This window comes from Aedes albopictus, chromosome 2 (genome assembly GCF_035046485.1).
Source record: "Aedes albopictus strain Foshan chromosome 2, AalbF5, whole genome shotgun sequence".
NCBI lineage: Eukaryota > Metazoa > Arthropoda > Insecta > Diptera > Culicidae > Aedes > Aedes albopictus.
This window is the reverse complement of record NC_085137.1, coordinates 422,634,983-422,653,641: the sequence shown is the minus strand read 5'-3', so window position 1 is coordinate 422,653,641 and position 18,659 is coordinate 422,634,983. Positions and strand designations below refer to the sequence as shown.

The following is an 18,659-nucleotide window of genomic DNA, read 5'->3' as shown; positions in this document are numbered from 1 at the left end:
TACAGTATCGGACAATAAGAATGCACCAAAGCCGTTTTCGCATACAAAATAGTCAACTTTAGATTGCCATATCAACCGATTGTTTTCATTTTTCTGTGACGAACTACAAACACTTCAATTGTCGATAACTATTGAAAAAATGGGTAATAACTATTGATACAAAACCTACACTTAGGTTAAATTTTGACAATAAAAATGCACCAAGACATAAAATTTTGTAGGAAAAAATTGTTACGTCATTATTATGGTGTCTTCGACAAATATGTTTCTTGTGTGACGACGAATAACTTTACTGAAGAGACCAACATAATTTAACTTCAGCATTTTTTGCTATAAGACTTTTTGTTTTGATGCATTTTATTGTCAAAATACAACCGTCTGTAACTATTGCGTCAATTGTTATCACCGAACTTTTTCAATAGTTTTAAAAAATTCAAATGTTTTTTAGTTTATCACAGAAACATGAAAACAATCGGTTGAGAAATAACTGAGATATGGCAATCTAAAGTTGACTACTTTGTATGGGAAAACGGCTTTGGTGCATTTTTATTGTCCGATACTAGAGAATACCTGAAGTTTCTGAAGAAATTCTAGGAATTTTGAAGAAGTATCTTAGGGTATTTGCAAAAGTATCGCTGAAAAAATTTCAGAAGAAATTTTAAAAAATCTGAATAAAGTTCTCAATGAATTCCTTAAAAAAATCTAAAAAACAGAGTCAGGAAATTCTGGTAGTAATCTTATGTGAAGAATCCCCTGACTCAGAAACATTTTAAGAATCAATAGATATATTTTCTGAAGAAATTACAGGAGAAATAGCTGAAGAAATACCTGGAATAAAGGAGTTGGGAAACATCCCACATATTTTAATTAACGAATTGCTGGAGAAATCCATAGAAAAATTTCTAGAGGACGCTTGAAGGAATTTCTGAGAAAATACATAGAATAGAGGAATACCCGACGGAAATCATGATGAGGAATCTCTGTAAGAAATTGGTCCAGCCTTTCCATAAGAGTCCTTATAAAAATTATAATCTGTAGAAACATTTCTGAAGGAATCTTTGTAGGATTTTCATAAGAAATCTTTGGAGCAATTTCTGGAAAAGAAATGTCTTAAAAGAGTATCTAAAGGAATGTGAAGAAATGTTGGGAATTTCCTTAAGAATTCTGTAGAAATTCTAAAGCAAAATTAAGAAAATTCTTTAGAAAGCTTCTGTAAATGGTTTGAAGCATTTCCAAAATTCAGATTCTAAAAAAAATCCATGGAGTATTTTTGGAAAGTTCATGGAAAGTTTTCTAGATGAATGCTTTGAATAAAAATCTGGTGGAATCTATATGACAAATAAAATCTGGAGATGAATTTTTAGATCAATCTATGCAAGATTTTTTCAAAGGAATTCTTGAAGTTTTTTCTAAAGGAATCCATGCAACATTATTGGAAGTTATCCGTGCAAGACTTTCTTAAGGAGTTCTTGGAGAAATTTCTGGAGCACATTCTAAATTCTAAACGAATCTCATAAAGAAGATAATGTAAAAGAATTTCTGATTCAATTTATTTATGATTTCTACGATGAGACCTTAGGAGACTCGGAAAGAATTTATTTAGGAATCCCTGAGAAAAAATTGGAGCTCGTAACAGATTTTTTAAATGAATCCTAGGATGGATCTCAGCAAGGGTCGATGAAAGAGTTATCGAAAGATCTGTGAAAGTTTTTTCAAGGTAATCCTTGAAGAAATTTGTAGATAGATCTCTGGAGGAAAATCTGGAAATATTTCTGTGGAATTTATTAGTCGAATTTATAATAAAAGCCATGAGAGATTTTCTGAAAGAATGCCTCGAAAAATTTGTGAAGGACCTCCTAGGCTAGTTTCTTTAGAAATCCCTGCAGAAAATTCCCGAAAAGATCTCACAATTTGAAAAAAAAAAAAGCAAAATTTTCTGACACTGAATTTCTGAATTTTATACATATCTTTCCTACACAACTCTTTGTGAAACTTCTTAAGGAATCCCTATTGGAGTTTCGGAGTTCTTGTTTACTTTTCGTATATCTGTAATATTTGCTCCCGGAGTTATTGTGAGCTTTTCCCAGGAGATTTTCTTGGAACATCTCCTGATAACCTACAAAATTTCCCACAAGTGATTTCAAGAGAAATGTCGGAAGGAATCCAAAAATATTGCCAGAAACTCCGGAATATTGGAAAAATCTCAAGATGAGCTTTGGAAGAAATCTCGAGAAAAACTAGGACATCTCGAAAAAAATTGGGAGTAATACCGAGATATTAGGGCAACTACAGGAGGAACTCACAAAACCTTTAGGAAGAATTCTGCAGAAACTACAAGCATCAGGAATTCCGAGAGAAATCTTGCTAAAGACTTAGGAAGAAAACCCTAGAAAACCACTTAATAACTTTCACAGCCTGGAAAAGGCTTCAGGGAGAAATTCTGCGAGAAACTCTGGTATCATATCAGGAAAACCTCTAGAAGATATTCCGGAAGGTACTCTTGCAGAGAACCCGTAAAAAACTCCTGCAGAAATCCCAGTAAGAAATCTCGGAAATTCCTCCACTTCTTTTTGGGATGTTTTTAGTGTTTTTTTTTTGTTTTCGTAAGTCCCTGAAGGAGTTTCTGTAGAAATGTAATCCCAGAAGAAACTTCTGAAAGAAACCCAGAAGGAACACCCGGAAGATTTCCTTCCAAAACTGCTGGAGCAATTACTTAAGATTTTTTTTGGAGGAATTCCTCAATTGCTATATGAATTCTTTCTGGGACTCACAGAAAAAAAATCCAAAAACATTCCAGAAGGAACTGGAGAAATCTCAAAAGAGCTCTTGAACGAATCTTGGAATGCATTCCTGGAAAATGTCTCGATAATGTCTTCCTGGAGAAAGTCCTGGAGACATTCCTGCAGCAATCTCTGAAGATCTCTTATGAGAGTCCCAGAATGAATCATTTCATGAATCTCAGAAGAAAAGCAATAAACAGAAATTCTAGAAGAATCCTTGATGTAACTCCAGGAGAAACCCATGAATCCCCTGAATCCCTGAGCAATATTGATTGGATTGATTTTTTAAAGAAACTTTAACGAACACTTTAAACAATTTGGTTAAAATAAATACATCCAACCTTGCATCCAACAAATATGTCCTCTGTCCAAGCTTCCAAAAACTGCCCGAACGACCCAATCATTTCAAAACATCGAAACAGATCTCAGCAACCCAGTTCCAAATTATCTCGTTGGACTGTTTTGGAATTTTCCCAAATTCCAAATTGTATTTAGATACAAATCTCACGTTTCGAAATTTCTTTGTGCAAATTAAGCATGACTGAAGCAGCAGTAAATATCGAACCAGAATTCGAGGAAGTATCATTAAGCGAAGGATCCCAACGCCAGAGAAGCAGCAGTGATTCGATTGCATGCCGGATTTGCCAGAGTGCAACGGAGAAGTCTCGGTAAACTATCAGTTAATGGGAATCTCATGCACCGCAACATTGTACACAAACAACCACTCTCAAACAATTAGGTTAATTCTATTTGCCAACGCTGACCGTCCACTCGAATATTTAGTAACGCTTGCGGAACCCAATTTCAACGCTTCAGTTTCCGAGTAATTTTCCATTTTCAAAGACACCGCTGCTGGTTTCCCTCGGTAAACATATGTATCCGTCCACTAAAAGTACAAACAGTCAGAATTAATGATAAGCCACAGACATACTTCCAGTCCGAGTACAGCCGAAAGAACCCCATTTTCTCCGGTGTCCCGGTCAAGATAGATGGTGGTTCTGCAAATAACAGAGAGGAAACGCAACCGCATCCGGACAAACTGCACTCACCCCACCAACAGGCCACTCTCCTTTCCCCCGGCTCCAGTTTCTTCCGATCCAGTTCAAAAGAAACAAGGCCACATTCGTAACACCACCGTGGGCCCCGAGTCCAATCCAGTGCACACGCTCCTGCAGCAGCAGCAGTCACCATTCTGAAAACGGTCTCTTTTCTGCTATTTTTTAATTACAGTTTAATCTCGCCCTGTCTGTGCAAGGGATCACTACGGTACGTACACCGGGACTGCCTGGAGCACTGGCTAAGCCGGTCCGGACTTACACACTGCGAGCTGTGTTTACACAGGTTTCAGACCTACACGACACTAAGGTAAGGGCATCCCTCCGCTTTCCACTGTAACTGTATTTCACTTATTACAATTGTACCCCGGAACCGGAACAAATCTGATAGCCCCTTTAGGTCACTAGCTACTAACTGGCCGGCCTGCTTCTCACTACTATACCTACTAGAAGAGGCACATCAGGCAATTAGAATCGGTAGAGTGACCGTTTCGTTGGTCGCTTTCGGAATGGTCATGCGGCAGGCCCGTGATTATGGGCTGCCGTGTTGCCAGCAATCAAAGAAGTTTTAATTTATTCTATCGTCTATCTTCTATCTTCCATCTTCCATCTTCCACCTTCAATCTTCCATTTTCAATCTTTGAACTTCCATCTTCCATCTTCCATTTTCCATCTTTGAACTTCCATCCTCCATCTTCCATCTTTTATCTTTGAACTTCCATCCCCCATCTTCCATCTTCCATCTTCCATCTTCAATTTTCCATCTTCCATCCTCCATCTTCCATCTTCAATCTTCCATCTTCCATCTTCCAATTTCCATGTTTCATGTTTCATGTTTCATGTTTCATGTTTCATGTTTCATGTTTCATGTTTCATGTTTCATGTTTCATGTTTCATGTTTCATGTTTCATGTTTCATGTTTCATGTTTCATGTTTCATGTTTCATGTTTCATGTTTCATGTTTCATGTTTCATGTTTCATGTTTCATGTTTCATGTTTCATGTTTCATGTTTCATGTTTCATGTTTCATGTTTCATGTTTCATGTTTCATGTTTCATGTTTCATGTTTCATGTTTCATGTTTCATGTTTCATGTTTCATGTTTCATGTTTCATGTTTCATGTTTCATGTTTCATGTTTCATGTTTCATGTTTCATGTTTCATGTTTCATGTTTCATGTTTCATGTTTCATGTTTCATGTTTCATGTTTCATGTTTCATGTTTCATGTTTCATGTTTGTTTCATGTTTCATGTTTCATGTTTCATGTTTCATGTTTCATGTTTCATGTTTCATGTTTCATGTTTCATGTTTCATGTTTCATGTTTCATGTTTCATGTTTCATGTTTCATGTTTCATGTTTCATGTTTCATGTTTCATGTTTCATGTTTCATGTTTCATGTTTCATGTTTCATGTTTCATGTTTCATGTTTCATGTTTCATGTTTCATGTTTCATGTTTCATGTTTCATGTTTCATGTTTCATGTTTCATGTTTCATGTTTCATGTTTCATGTTTCATGTTTCATGTTTCATGTTTCATGTTTCATGTTTCATGTTTCATGTTTCATGTTTCATGTTTCATGTTTCATGTTTCATGTTTCATGTTTCATGTTTCATGTTTCATGTTTCATGTTTCATGTTTCATGTTTCATGTTTCATGTTTCATGTTTCATGTTTCATGTTTCATGTTTCATGTTTCATGTTTCATGTTTCATGTTTCATGTTTCATGTTTCATGTTTCATGTTTCATGTTTCATGTTTCATGTTTCATGTTTCATGTTTCATGTTTCATGTTTCATGTTTCATGTTTCATGTTTCATGTTTCATGTTTCATGTTTCATGTTTCATGTTTCATGTTTCATGTTTCATGTTTCATGTTTCATGTTTCATGTTTCATGTTTCATGTTTCATGTTTCATGTTTCATCTTTCATCTTTCATCTTTCATCTTTCATCTTTCATCTTTCATCTTTCATCTTTCATCTTTCATCTTTCATCTTTCATCTTTCATCTTTCATCTTTCATCTTTCATCTTTCATCTTTCATCTTTCATCTTTCATCTTTCATCTTTCATCTTTCATCTTTCATCTTTCATCTTTCATCTTTCATCTTTCATCTTTCATCTTTCATCTTTCATCTTTCATCTTTCATCTTTCATCTTTCATCTTTCATCTTTCATCTTTCATCTTTCATCTTTCATCTTTCATCTTTCATCTTTCATCTTTCATCTTTCATCTTTCATCTTTCATCTTTCATCTTTCATCTTTCATCTTTCATCTTTCATCTTTCATCTTTCATCTTTCATCTTTCATCTTTCATCTTTCATCTTTCATCTTTCATCTTTCATCTTTCATCTTTCATCTTTCATCTTTCATCTTTCATCTTTCATCTTTCATCTTTCATCTTTCATCTTTCATCTTTCATCTTTCATCTTTCATCTTTCATCTTTCATCTTTCATCTTTCATCTTTCATCTTTCATCTTTCATCTTTCATCTTTCATCTTTCATCTTTCCTCTTTCATCTTTCATCTTTCGTCTTTCATGTTTCATGTTTCATGTTTCATGTTTCATGTTTCATGTTTCATGTTTCATGTTTCATGTTTCATGTTTCATGTTTCATGTTTCATGTTTCATCTTTCATCTTTCATCTTTCATCTTTCATCTTTCATCTTTCATCTTTCATCTTTCATCTTTCATCTTTCATCTTTCATCTTTCATCTTTCATCTTTCATCTTTCATCTTTCATCTTTCATCTTTCATCTTTCATCTTTCATCTTTCATCTTTCATCTTTCATCTTTCATCTTTCATCTTTCATCTTTCATCTTTTATCTTTTATCTTTTATCTTTCATCTTTCATATTTCATCTTTCATCTTTCATCTTTCATCTCTCATCTTTCGTCTCTCATCTTTCATCTTTCATCTTTCATCTTTCAACTTTTATCTTTCTTCTGGCTTCTGGCTTCTGGCTTCTGGCTTCTAGCTTCTTGCTTCTGTCTTCTGTCTTCTGTCTTCTGTATTCTGTCTTCTGTCTTCTGTCTGACGTGAGCTAAAAACGCTTTTTGCTCCAACTTTTTGTTTTAGCTCCTAATCCTGGTTTCAAGTTCTAGGTTCTAGTTTTAGTTTGTAGGTTTAGCTTATGGTTCTAATTTCTAACTATTTTCTAGTTCTAACTTCTAGGCTTCAAGGTCTTGTTTTAGCTCTAAATCTGGTTTTCATCTAACTCTAGTCTCTGGCTCTAGCTTCTAGCTTTAGCTCTAACACTATCTTCAAACTTTGCTTCTTGAAGTAGATTTCAGCACTTGCTTCTAACTTCAATTTCCAGCTCAATCTTATAGCTCTTGCTTTTAACTCTGGTGTGTTGCGCAAGCTTTTTGCTCTAGCTTTTAGTTCTTACTCCTAGCTTAAGTCTCTAGCTTGACTTTCAATCTCTAGTTTCTAGCTCTAGCTTCTAACTCTAGCCCTTAGCTCTTGCTTCTAGCTCTAACTCTAGCTTCTAGATCTAGCTTCGCTTCATGTTTTAGCTTCTTACTCTAGCTTATAGTTCTAGCTCTACTATCTAGTTTCAGCTTCGAGGTCTAGCTCTAGCCTTGGTTCTTGGCACGAGCTTTAACTTTAGATTCCAGCTTTAGTTTCTAGCTGTAGCTTCTAGCTGTAGCTTCAAGCTGTAGCTTCTAGCTCTAGCATCTAGCTGTAGCTTCTAGCTCTAGCTTCTAGTTGTAGCTTCCAGCTCTAGCTTCTAGCTGTAGCTTCTAGCTCTAGCTTCTAGCTGTAGCTTCTAGCTCTAGCTTCTAGCTGTAGCTTCTAGCTGTAGCTTCTAGCTGTAGCTTCTAGCTGTAGCTTCTAGCTGTAGCTTCTAGCTGTAGCTTCTAGCTGTAGCTTCTAGCTGTAGCTTCTAGCTGTAGCTTCTAGCTCTAGCTTCTAGCTGTAGCTTCTAGCTGTAGCTTCTAGCTCTAGCTTCTAGCTGTAGCTTCTAGCTGTAGCTTCTAGCTGTAGCTTCTAGCTGTAGCTTCTAGCTCTAGCATCTAGCTGTAGCTTCTAGCTGTAGCTTCTAGCTGTAGCTTCTAGCTGTAGCTTCTAGCTGTAGCTTCTAGCTGTAGCTTCTAGCTGTAGCTTCTAGCTGTAGCTTCTAGCTGTAGCTTCTAGCTGTAGCTTCTAGCTGTAGCTTCTAGCTGTAGCTTCTAGCTGTAGCTTCTAGCTGTAGCTTCTAGCTGTAGCTTCTAGCTGTAGCTTCTAGCTGTAGCTTCTAGCTGTAGCTTCTAGCTGTAGCTTCTAGCTGTAGCTTCTAGCTGTAGCTTCTAGCTGTAGCTTCTAGCTGTAGCTTCTAGCTGTAGCTTCTAGCTGTAGCTTCTAGCTGTAGCTTCTAGCTGTAGCTTCTAGCTGTAGCTTCTAGCTGTAGCTTCTAGCTGTAGCTTCTAGCTGTAGCTTCTAGCTGTAGCTTCTAGCTGTAGCTTCTAGCTGTAGCTTCTAGCTGTAGCTTCTAGCTGTAGCTTCTAGCTGTAGCTTCTAGCTGTAGCTTCTAGCTGTAGCTTCTAGCTGTAGCTTCTAGCTGTAGCTTCTAGCTGTAGCTTCTAGCTGTAGCTTCTAGCTGTAGCTTCTAGCTGTAGCTTCTAGCTGTAGCTTCTAGCTGTAGCTTCTAGCTGTAGCTTCTAGCTGTAGCTTCTAGCTGTAGCTTCTAGCTGTAGCTTCTAGCTGTAGCTTCTAGCTGTAGCTTCTAGCTGTAGCTTCTAGCTGTAGCTTCTAGCTGTAGCTTCTAGCTGTAGCTTCTAGCTGTAGCTTCTAGCTGTAGCTTCTAGCTGTAGCTTCTAGCTGTAGCTTCTAGCTGTAGCTTCTAGCTGTAGCTTCTAGCTGTAGCTTCTAGCTGTAGCTTCTAGCTGTAGCTTCTAGCTGTAGCTTCTAGCTGTAGCTTCTAGCTGTAGCTTCTAGCTGTAGCTTCTAGCTGTAGCTTCTAGCTGTAGCTTCTAGCTGTAGCTTCTAGCTGTAGCTTCTAGCTGTAGCTTCTAGCTGTAGCTTCTAGCTGTAGCTTCTAGCTGTAGCTTCTAGCTGTAGCTTCTAGCTGTAGCTTCTAGCTGTAGCTTCTAGCTGTAGCTTCTAGCTGTAGCTTCTAGCTGTAGCTTCTAGCTGTAGCTTCTAGCTGTAGCTTCTAGCTGTAGCTTCTAGCTGTAGCTTCTAGCTGTAGCTTCTAGCTGTAGCTTCTAGCTGTAGCTTCTAGCTGTAGCTTCTAGCTGTAGCTTCTAGCTGTAGCTTCTAGCTGTAGCTTCTAGCTGTAGCTTCTAGCTGTAGCTTCTAGCTGTAGCTTCTAGCTGTAGCTTCTAGCTGTAGCTTCTAGCTGTAGCTTCTAGCTGTAGCTTCTAGCTGTAGCTTCTAGCTGTAGCTTCTAGCTGTAGCTTCTAGCTGTAGCTTCTAGCTGTAGCTTCTAGCTGTAGCTTCTAGCTGTAGCTTCTAGCTGTAGCTTCTAGCTGTAGCTTCTAGCTGTAGCTTCTAGCTGTAGCTTCAAGCTGTAGCTTCTAGCTGTAGCTTCAAGCTGTAGCTTCTAGCTGTAGCTTCAAGCTGTAGCTTCTAGCTGTAGCTTCTAGCTGTAGCTTCTAGCTGTAGCTTCTAGCTGTAGCTTCTAGCTGTAGCTTCTAGCTGTAGCTTCTAGCTGTAGCTTCTAGCTGTAGCTTCTAGCTGTAGCTTCTAGCTGTAGCTTCTAGCTGTAGCTTCTAGCTGTAGCTTCTAGCTGTAGCTTCTAGCTGTAGCTTCTAGCTGTAGCTTCTAGCTGTAGCTTCTAGCTGTAGCTTCTAGCTGTAGCTTCTAGCTGTAGCTTCTAGCTGTAGCTTCTAGCTGTAGCTTCTAGCTGTAGCTTCTAGCTGTAGCTTCCAGCTGTAGCTTCTAGCTGTAGCTTCAAGCTGTAGCTTCTAGCTGTAGCTTCAAGCTGTAGCTTCTAGCTGTAGCTTCAAGCTGTAGCTTCTAGCTGTAGCTTCTAGCTGTAGCTTCTAGCTGTAGCTTCTAGCTGTAGCTTCTAGCTGTAGCTTCTAGCTGTAGCTTCTAGCTGTAGCTTCTAGCTGTAGCTTCTAGCTGTAGCTTCTAGCTGTAGCTTCTAGCTGTAGCTTCTAGCTGTAGCTTCTAGCTGTAGCTTCTAGCTGTAGCTTCTAGCTGTAGCTTCTAGCTGTAGCTTCTAGCTGTAGCTTCTAGCTGTAGCTTCTAGCTGTAGCTTCTAGCTGTAGCTTCTAGCTGTAGCTTCTAGCTGTAGCTTCTAGCTGTAGCTTCTAGCTGTAGCTTCTAGCTGTAGCTTCTAGCTGTAGCTTCTAGCTGTAGCTTCTAGCTGTAGCTTCTAGCTGTAGCTTCTAGCTGTAGCTTCTAGCTGTAGCTTCTAGCTGTAGCTTCTAGCTGTAGCTTCTAGCTGTAGCTTCTAGCTGTAGCTTCTAGCTGTAGCTTCTAGCTGTAGCTTCTAGCTGTAGCTTCTAGCTGTAGCTTCTAGCTGTAGCTTCTAGCTGTAGCTTCTAGCTGTAGCTTCTAGCTGTAGCTTCTAGCTGTAGCTTCTAGCTGTAGCTTCAAGCTGTAGCTTCTAGCTGTAGCTTCAAGCTGTAGCTTCTAGCTGTAGCTTCTAGCTGTAGCTTCTAGCTGTAGCTTCTAGCTGTAGCTTCTAGCTGTAGCTTCTAGCTGTAGCTTCTAGCTGTAGCTTCTAGCTGTAGCTTCTAGCTGTAGCTTCTAGCTGTAGCTTCTAGCTGTAGCTTCTAGCTGTAGCTTCTAGCTGTAGCTTCTAGCTAACTTGTAAATGTAGTTTCTATTTCTAGCATGTAGCTCTACTCTTTAGCTCTAGTTTTTAGCTTTAAATTTTACTGTTTACTCTAAACTTTTGTTATTTTCATATTCTTATTTCTGTATTTTATAAAATTCAACTTAAAAATTTCCAAGAATTGTTCTACTTAGTATTAAATTTCATGAATATCAAATGTTATGCACCTAACTTATTTCAATAAATTGACTTCCACGTTACTTTCTGTAAGCCGATGGGAAAGCTATCAATATTTGCAACACTGCCAGCAAAGCAAATAATCTAAACGAAAGCGATCCACTTAATGGGACCCAACTGCCACCGAAACCACACCGCCTACCTACCAGCAAAATGCTCAAAGGCCTAAGCTGAAGCTGAACCGATGTCCCCAAGCAAAGCACACGAGAGGGCACACATCTTCATCCACTAATTTCCTATTTCATTTTTCATCCAACCAGGTACGGCTGCATGGAGTCCTTGTGCGTTTGGTATCGTCATCCGGGCAATCGTGGCCTGTTAGTGGTAAGGCCTTTGACTGTCCTCTAGCATGTCCTTCTACATACCTATCTCGCAATTCTTCTGATACCCGCTCATACCCCTTCACATCCTCTCACACTCATTCACGGCTCATGATGACTACGCCAAATTAACCTTTAATCTTGGTTTGTCCATGACCAAACAAGCACCACCGACCGCTTCTTCTACGCCGAGGGCCACTCGATTGAATGTGTATTTGCCCATTTGGCTCATCACTCGCAGGCTCGCAGTCTCTCTAGAGCTGTGTCTCAGGGAGAACTGAGAAGACCACCAGCCATGGAAACACAACAAACGTGCACTTTACCACTCACTCCGGCTTCTTTCGTTCACAGTCGGATGCACTGATTTATGCCGTCCTGTCATTCATCTGCTTCATCCTGACAATGATCTGCATCCTGGTGCTCCGGTTCCAGAGTACCCATCGCAACACGCTCCAGGAGACGCTCGCCTCGACCGCCGTTGTTTGCTTTCTGCTGCTGGTGGTAGGTATACCTTTACCTATTTAACATCTTGTGTCTGGAATCTGGATTATTGTGCCTAACGGGGCCACACACTACACGACAACCGAATGGTACAGTGTCGGACTGAAGTAATATGACCTTAGTTTGAGTTAGAAAGTTTTTCCTTTCCAGTAATTCCTTTCAAAGATTAAAAAGATGGTTGTGAAGTTCCAAAAAGGTTTCAGAACGTTTCAAGAGGCCTGAGAAGGTTTCTAAGAGTTTCAACGCGGGAGATCCCAACGGGGTTCAAGGTTGTTTTAGAGCATATGCCAAGGGGGTTTGAGAAGTGTTTTATTGAAGTTTCATGGAAGTTTCAGAGATTTTTTTTGTTTTTTTGTAAGGTATTATTATTGTTAGGGGCCATCAAGCGTTTCAGGAGGGTTCGAATGAGTTTCAAGGTATACTCAACGGAAGTTCAGAAGCATGTCATAAGGGTTTCGGGAAGGTTTTAGGGGGTTAAAAGTGAAACTTTCCTTGGTAGTTGCGAGGGGCTTTCATAAGGTTTTCAAAGGATTGCAGTGGGTTTCAGCGTGTTGGAGTCTCCAATGTTTCCTGAGGGGATTCAGGATGTCATTGGGAGTTCAAAAGGGCATCAGGGCGTTTTAGAAGCTGAATGAGAGTTTCAGAGGATTTCAGTGATTTCACAATGACTAACAAATGGATATCGAGAGAGATTTCAAAGAATTTGAGTGCACTAAGTGTATTTTTACGAGTAGTCTCCATACTTTTGTCCAACACCGTGAATTAACAGCTAACACTAGCTAAAGTAGTTGAACGCAAGCCGATTAGAAAGGACCGCTGGCCGTACTTGTTGGCCCATGTGAACTGTCATCATGTGGAGACGTACGCCAACAAGAACGACGAGATTGGGACGGATAAAGAATGTAAGTTGAATACGGTGAAGTCATGATTATGTAAAATCAACGTTTCATAAATGTTCTTTCTGTTTAATAATTCTTTAAAAAATGTAAATAATTTGATTGATGTTGAATCATTGCAGTCAATTAGACTTGCATGCACTCACTAATGCATTGACAGCAAAACTAAAGCACAAGACCTTTGCTTTCAAATTTCAACAATTGAAAAATTCTCTTTGCTCTGCACATCCCAGCCGCATTGAACACTTCACCCACCGCAGCACCGTTTCGACATTCCTCCGCATAAGTTTGACCACTGTACCAACACGTATGTAGGTACATCCTCAGGAAGATGATCCGTCCACAATTTGCAGACACATGCATACACCGCACCATACATATTTATTCGCCCCATAGGCGGTCGGGGTCCAGAGAACGGCTCATCTCCGGTGTCCATATCCCGAAGACTCATTTAGCTCTTCCGTTTTGCAGCTAATTGTGTATCTAACCAACCTCTTCGTGCTGGCAAAGGATCACATCATCCCCTGGTATAGGTAAGCATCGAAGCTCTTGGTAGGTACATACGTGTCCTACACGCTGGCTGGCTGGCTGCAGTTTGGTGGTGGCCCTTTTCTCTCCGCACAGTGCGGTGTCTGTTAAACGATGTTTGCAGAGCAATGCAAGCGAGACACAGTAGTGGCGTAGTGCCCACCAGCTACCCTATTATACCACCACCACCACCAGCTTCACCATGATTGCTTTCTATTATTTCGTGATTCATGCTTAGCTTACCCGAACTATGGTTTTTCTTCCCAGGTGGTGGAGAGCATCCCGAAGGATACGGCTTTCGGAAATTACCCTGGAAGAATCTAGTGGCTCATCGCTGGTGGTATAAGCTGATTGTTTGAGGTTGGAATCAATTTGGATAATACCTATGCATGACCTAACATTTAAAATTTGAATTGTATTGACGACAAACCTTTACTACTGTCGACTTTTTTCGCAGCTTATGTAAGGTAAGTACAGCGAACTCAACCCATTTGAACAATTATCAATCTAACAAGGAATAACATAAAATTGTTTTGCTTGTGTCGGCGCATTGCTTACCCTAGTATGTCATCGTCAATACTTATAATTAGCACTCAAAGAAATCAATCAATGAGTAAAATCTCTTCGGCGGTGAGTTCGGCGAGTCAAGAATCGCACGTGAAAAAACTTGCCAAAAATGACACGGCATTTCAGTTGTTATAAGGAGATTCAAATCACATCGATAATGCTTCATCTCGTCCTTAACCGCATCGCAAATCTGTCCATCAAATTTGTAGCTTTGTATGAACCAAGAACAAGAGCGATTTATTTACCCAGGTGACCAATAAGCATTTAAATAAGGCGTATTTCAGCTTCAAAACTGCATTATATATGTTTGCTGTAGTATCATAGCAGTTCGACTGCTAAATTGCCCTATATTAGCAATTTAAATGTTGAATCTATTGCCTATGTTATTTACTAGCGTGTCTTGATCATCGACTGTAGTGAGAAAGAACAATGGAAACCTGGAAGGTGTGTCGTTCATTCGAATAATTTATCCATATGTACATAAGGGTCTGTCCAATACCTACGTAAACTCTTAGGAAGGGAGGGGAGGGGGCGTTCCATTGGTGCTTCAGTGGTCCCAGGAGTTTTCAAAGGGATTTTTTTTCTTTCTAAACCATGATGGGGTGAAATCTGCTCAACGACACCTGAAACAGAAAGGTTCAGGTAGTGTAGGATTGAGGCCGTCTTCTACAACCCGGAACGGGAATGGTACGCGGGTGTCCCCAGACGCAGCAGCACATCAGCAATAGCCGGCCAACTGGCGCTATTAAACGTGTTCCTTACATCCAGAGTCACTACTTACCATACCCTATCGATCAGATTAAGACTTAACTGACCTCTGTTGTACATAGGAGTCGTCTCCATTCTACTCGGTTCATGGCTGTGTGTCTCCAGTTTTGCACTCTGCGAAGGTTTCGCAGATCGTCCTCCACTTGATCGACCCATACCTAGCTCACTGCGCACTACGTCTTCTTGTACCGGTCGGATGACTCTCGAGAACCATTTTAGTTGGGTTGCTATCCGACATCCTGATGACGTAACCCGCCTACCGTAGCCTCCCGATTTTCGCGGTCTGTGGACGATGGTTGGTTCTCTCAGCAGCTGAAGCAGTTCGTGGTTTATTCGCCTTCTTCAATTCCCGTCTTCCATCTGCACTCCACCGTAACGCAGTACCTTCCGTTCGGAAACTCCAAGGGCGCGTTGGTCCTCTGTACGTAGAGTCCATGCTTCGTGCTCATAGCGGACAACCGGTCTAATCAGCGTGTTGTAGATAGTTAACTTCGTGTTACGGCGAACTTATTTCGATCGTAGAGTTCTGCGGAGTCCAAAGTAAGCTTGATTTCCTGCCACAATGCATTTCTGAATTTCTCTGCTGGTGTCGTTGCCGGCGATCATCAGTGAGCCAAAGCTCACAAATTCTTCGACCGCCTCGATTTCTTCACTGTCGATAGAAATTCGGGATGTTGGGCGCGGTGATTCTTCCCCGGAGCCCTTTGCCATCATGTACTTTGTCTTCATAACATATATGACTAATCCAATTCGCCTGGCTTCATTATTTAGTCGAATGTACGTTCCCGCCATCGTTTCAAATTTGCGAACTATAATTTCAATATCATCAGTGAAACCAAGCAGCTGAACGGACTTCGTGAAAATCGTTCCACACGTGTTTATCCCCACTCTCCTAATTACACACCACAGGGTTCGGTTAGCAGAGTTAAAGAAATACTTCTGTTTACTTCAGACACCAAATTTATTCTCCTTTTCTATATATTTTTTACAATAAGTGTTTAATTAATGCTAATCGCCTGCTTAAATCTAGTCATGACATCATATTTGTAAATTCTATGTTTCTTAATACACGTAACTAAAATTACAACGCTGCAATAATATCCTCACTTTCTTCATCATTGAATCCCATAAATTCTTCTTCAGAACCAAGACTTGTTTCATTATTGAGCGATGGTCTGGGTTCTGGGTTTTGTTCTGGTGAAACATTAGGAACGGTCGATCCTACCACTTTCTTTAAATGAGCAACATTTCTTTCATATTGTTTACCGGTGGTTGGGTTTTCCACTATTGCTTTGGGATCACTTCTCCTTACTACGGTGTACCTATTTTAAACATAAGTATTACAATTTCTGAAATATCTCTTATGCGTCCATTATACAGTACCTGTTTCGATCAAATGTAGTTTGTAATTTGTTTGAAGGTGTCAAGTTTTGCATTAATACAGTGTCCCCTCCTTCAATATCAGATTGTTTCGCATGTCGTCTGGCATCTTCATACTCCTTTCCTTTATTCTTTTGTAGAAAAGCTCGATCTCGATAGTCCGATGATGAAACTGCTGTCTCTATATCTTCAATACATGGAAGCTTCGAACGGATTGTTCGCCCATAGCATAATTCCGTTGGAGTTTTTCCAGTACATACACGAATGTGGAGTAGTATAGTACATGATCAAATAATCCTCTAGATCCTTTTTCCAATTTCTTTCCAAAGCGTGACTTATTTGCAATCGTTTTAGCAACGAACGATTTTGCCTTTCTACCAATCCGTTTTCTTGAGGCCAATACGGAGCAGAATGATTTAGACAAATTCCATGAATTGTACAATACTCCTCGAAATCTTTCCCTATAAACTGTTTTGCGTTGTCTAATGTGATGGTCCTAGGGTATCCTAGCCTTGTGAAAATCCGATTGAGTCTGTATACAGTATCCCGTGAAGTTATTCGAGTCATGATTTCTACCTCCTTGTATCTGCTGAAATAATCAATTATTACCAACAGATATTCACCCGATGGTAGAGGACCCATGAAGTCTATCGCTATGTCAATCCATGGCCTTGAAGGTAATTCGCGCCTACTCATTGGTGTAGGTTTACTTGGAAGGCTTACTAACTGACATCCTTCACATTTCACGACGAAATCCTTTGCTTCCTTATCCATTGAAGGCCACCATGCTCGATCTCTCAAGCGTTTTTTCATCACTGATTCACCAGGATGCCCTTCATGAGCGAGTTGAATCATCCGACGTCATAACGAAGTTGGAACAACCAACTTGTTTCCTCTCACCATGGTCTCTCCAAGAAATCCTAGCTCATTTTTGAACGGTTCAAAAGGTTTTACCACAGGATTATTCCAATTTCCAGTTTTCAAACTTTGTTTGACAGTAGTAAGCTCTGAATCATTATAAGAAGCATTCTCAATTTCATCCACATCGATCGCTACTGATTCTTGTATGGCCAAAACAAGAACATTGTTATTGTTGCGACGGTATCGCGTGTATTTGGAGTGAAACTGGCAACTGTATTGTCCAATAGGAATTAATTAATTAGAATATTTTAGTGTTAAGTTGTGCGTCGAGTGAGACAGTTCATTAGAGATTAAGAAACTATCATGTAAGTAATTTTAAGTTAAAACCAATGTAAAATACTAAAAATGGATTCTATTTAATATAGCATTGAAGCTGCCGTGAAATACGCTGCTCTCAGTATGTAGTTCATTAATCTGGAAGAAACTCGCGCCAACAAACTTCAATGATGATAAATCATCACCACAAAGAGGTCGGTATGGCTACCCGACTGGACGCCCTCAAGCAGCAACTCGAAGAGTTCGAAGTCCGAAGAGCGCTTTGGCGCAAACAGTGTCAGGATGAAGAAAGGCGCAGGGCACTGGAGTTCGAGCGCGAACTTGCGCAAGTGGATAAAAAGTTCTCCGATGCGATGGAGAAGATTGAGTTGGAGTACGCGGCAAAGAAAGAGGCACTAATGTGCAAATACAGTGGGAAAAGTGTCCGAGTACAATCGGCAGCAGAAAAGTCCGAATCGTGCGACGACCAAACCCAATCAAAGTTTGCCTGCTCCAATGCTCTAGATCCAATCACGACGACATCGAATGTAAATTTCGCCGCTCCGCGAACGCAAATTAACCAACGACTTTCAGCTGTATCCGATGACAACAATGGCATCCCGCACACGGTCCCCTTCGTATCTACGACGACGACGACCAACAGTTCCAATCAGAATCAATCAGCACACAGCGTGCGCCTATCTTCTGATTCAACAGAGATAGAAGCGAAACAATCGACGGTGAATATGGTACAAAAATGTGCACTAGTGGAGAAGGCCCTCGTCGTCGGCGTCAGTGTTGAACGCAACGCTGTTTCTGAATGTATTGTTTTTGACCCCGGTGGAGCTGCTTTGTAAAGACTACCACACCGTCTGCATTGCACAGTGGTACAGAGAGATGTTATTGAGGAAATTTAATGCAAGAATTGAAATGTATATCTCGCGTTCAGTATCATACAGGCGTATCTACAATGATCGATTTCTCTTCATCGATTTTCTCTTCGGATTATTCCGGGAAATATGACCAATATTCGGATGATCTCTCGGTGTGTTTCATTAAAGGCCGACTAGGACTAGTATCTAAAACAACGAAAACAACCAAAAATGATTTGTTGGCCAAGTTATTAACCAAAGAGCAAATCGACGAAGAGAAATCGATCATTGTAGTTACGCCCGTATGATACTAAGTGCGAGATATAGATTCGAAAAGTGATGAGATAGTTAGTTACCAGTTTCACGGGGGGAGAATGTTGCGACGGTATCGCGTGTATTTGGAGTGAAACTGGCAACTGTATTGTCCAATAGGAATTAATTAATTAGAATATTTTAGTGTTAAGGAGAAACTTCAGAGAATACAAACATGGCTGCCACAATGGCCGTCTTGGTCCCCTACTCACGTTTTCAAGAGCACCGATCTTGAAAATTCGTAAACAAACGCTCTCGATTTAGAAAAGCTGCCTCCTTTTGCAAGTGAGCAAAGCCAGGCTTAACAAGTGCGGCTTGATTCGATGCTTATTTCGTCAGATTTGTGCCTCTAAAGTTTGCATGCAAAATAGCAATGGGATTTCTTGATGTTTCACCTTAAGTTGTGCGTCGAGTGAGACAGTTCATTAGAGATTAAGAAACTATCATGTAAGTAATTTTAAGTTAAAACCAATGTAAAATACTAAAAATGGATTCTATTTAATATAGCATTGAAGCTGCCGTTAAATACGCTGCTCTCAGTATGTAGTTCATTAA

The 18,659-nt window shown here is 39.9% G+C and overlaps 1 protein-coding gene across 1 annotated transcript; it reads left to right on the top strand.

Moving 5' to 3' along the window:
• The first annotated feature begins 3,187 nt into the window (after positions 1–3,187).
• On the top strand, positions 3,188–13,566 carry LOC109426637 (E3 ubiquitin-protein ligase MARCHF3). The gene is made up of 6 exons (XM_019702165.3): positions 3,188–3,448; positions 4,011–4,145; positions 11,045–11,108; positions 11,456–11,605; positions 12,973–13,034; positions 13,297–13,566. Exons 1-6 carry the CDS (start codon positions 3,318–3,320, stop codon positions 13,373–13,375), a joined length of 621 nt encoding a protein of 206 aa, XP_019557710.2. The 5' UTR covers positions 3,188–3,317; the 3' UTR covers positions 13,376–13,566.
• The last annotated feature ends 5,093 nt before the right edge of the window (positions 13,567–18,659 follow it).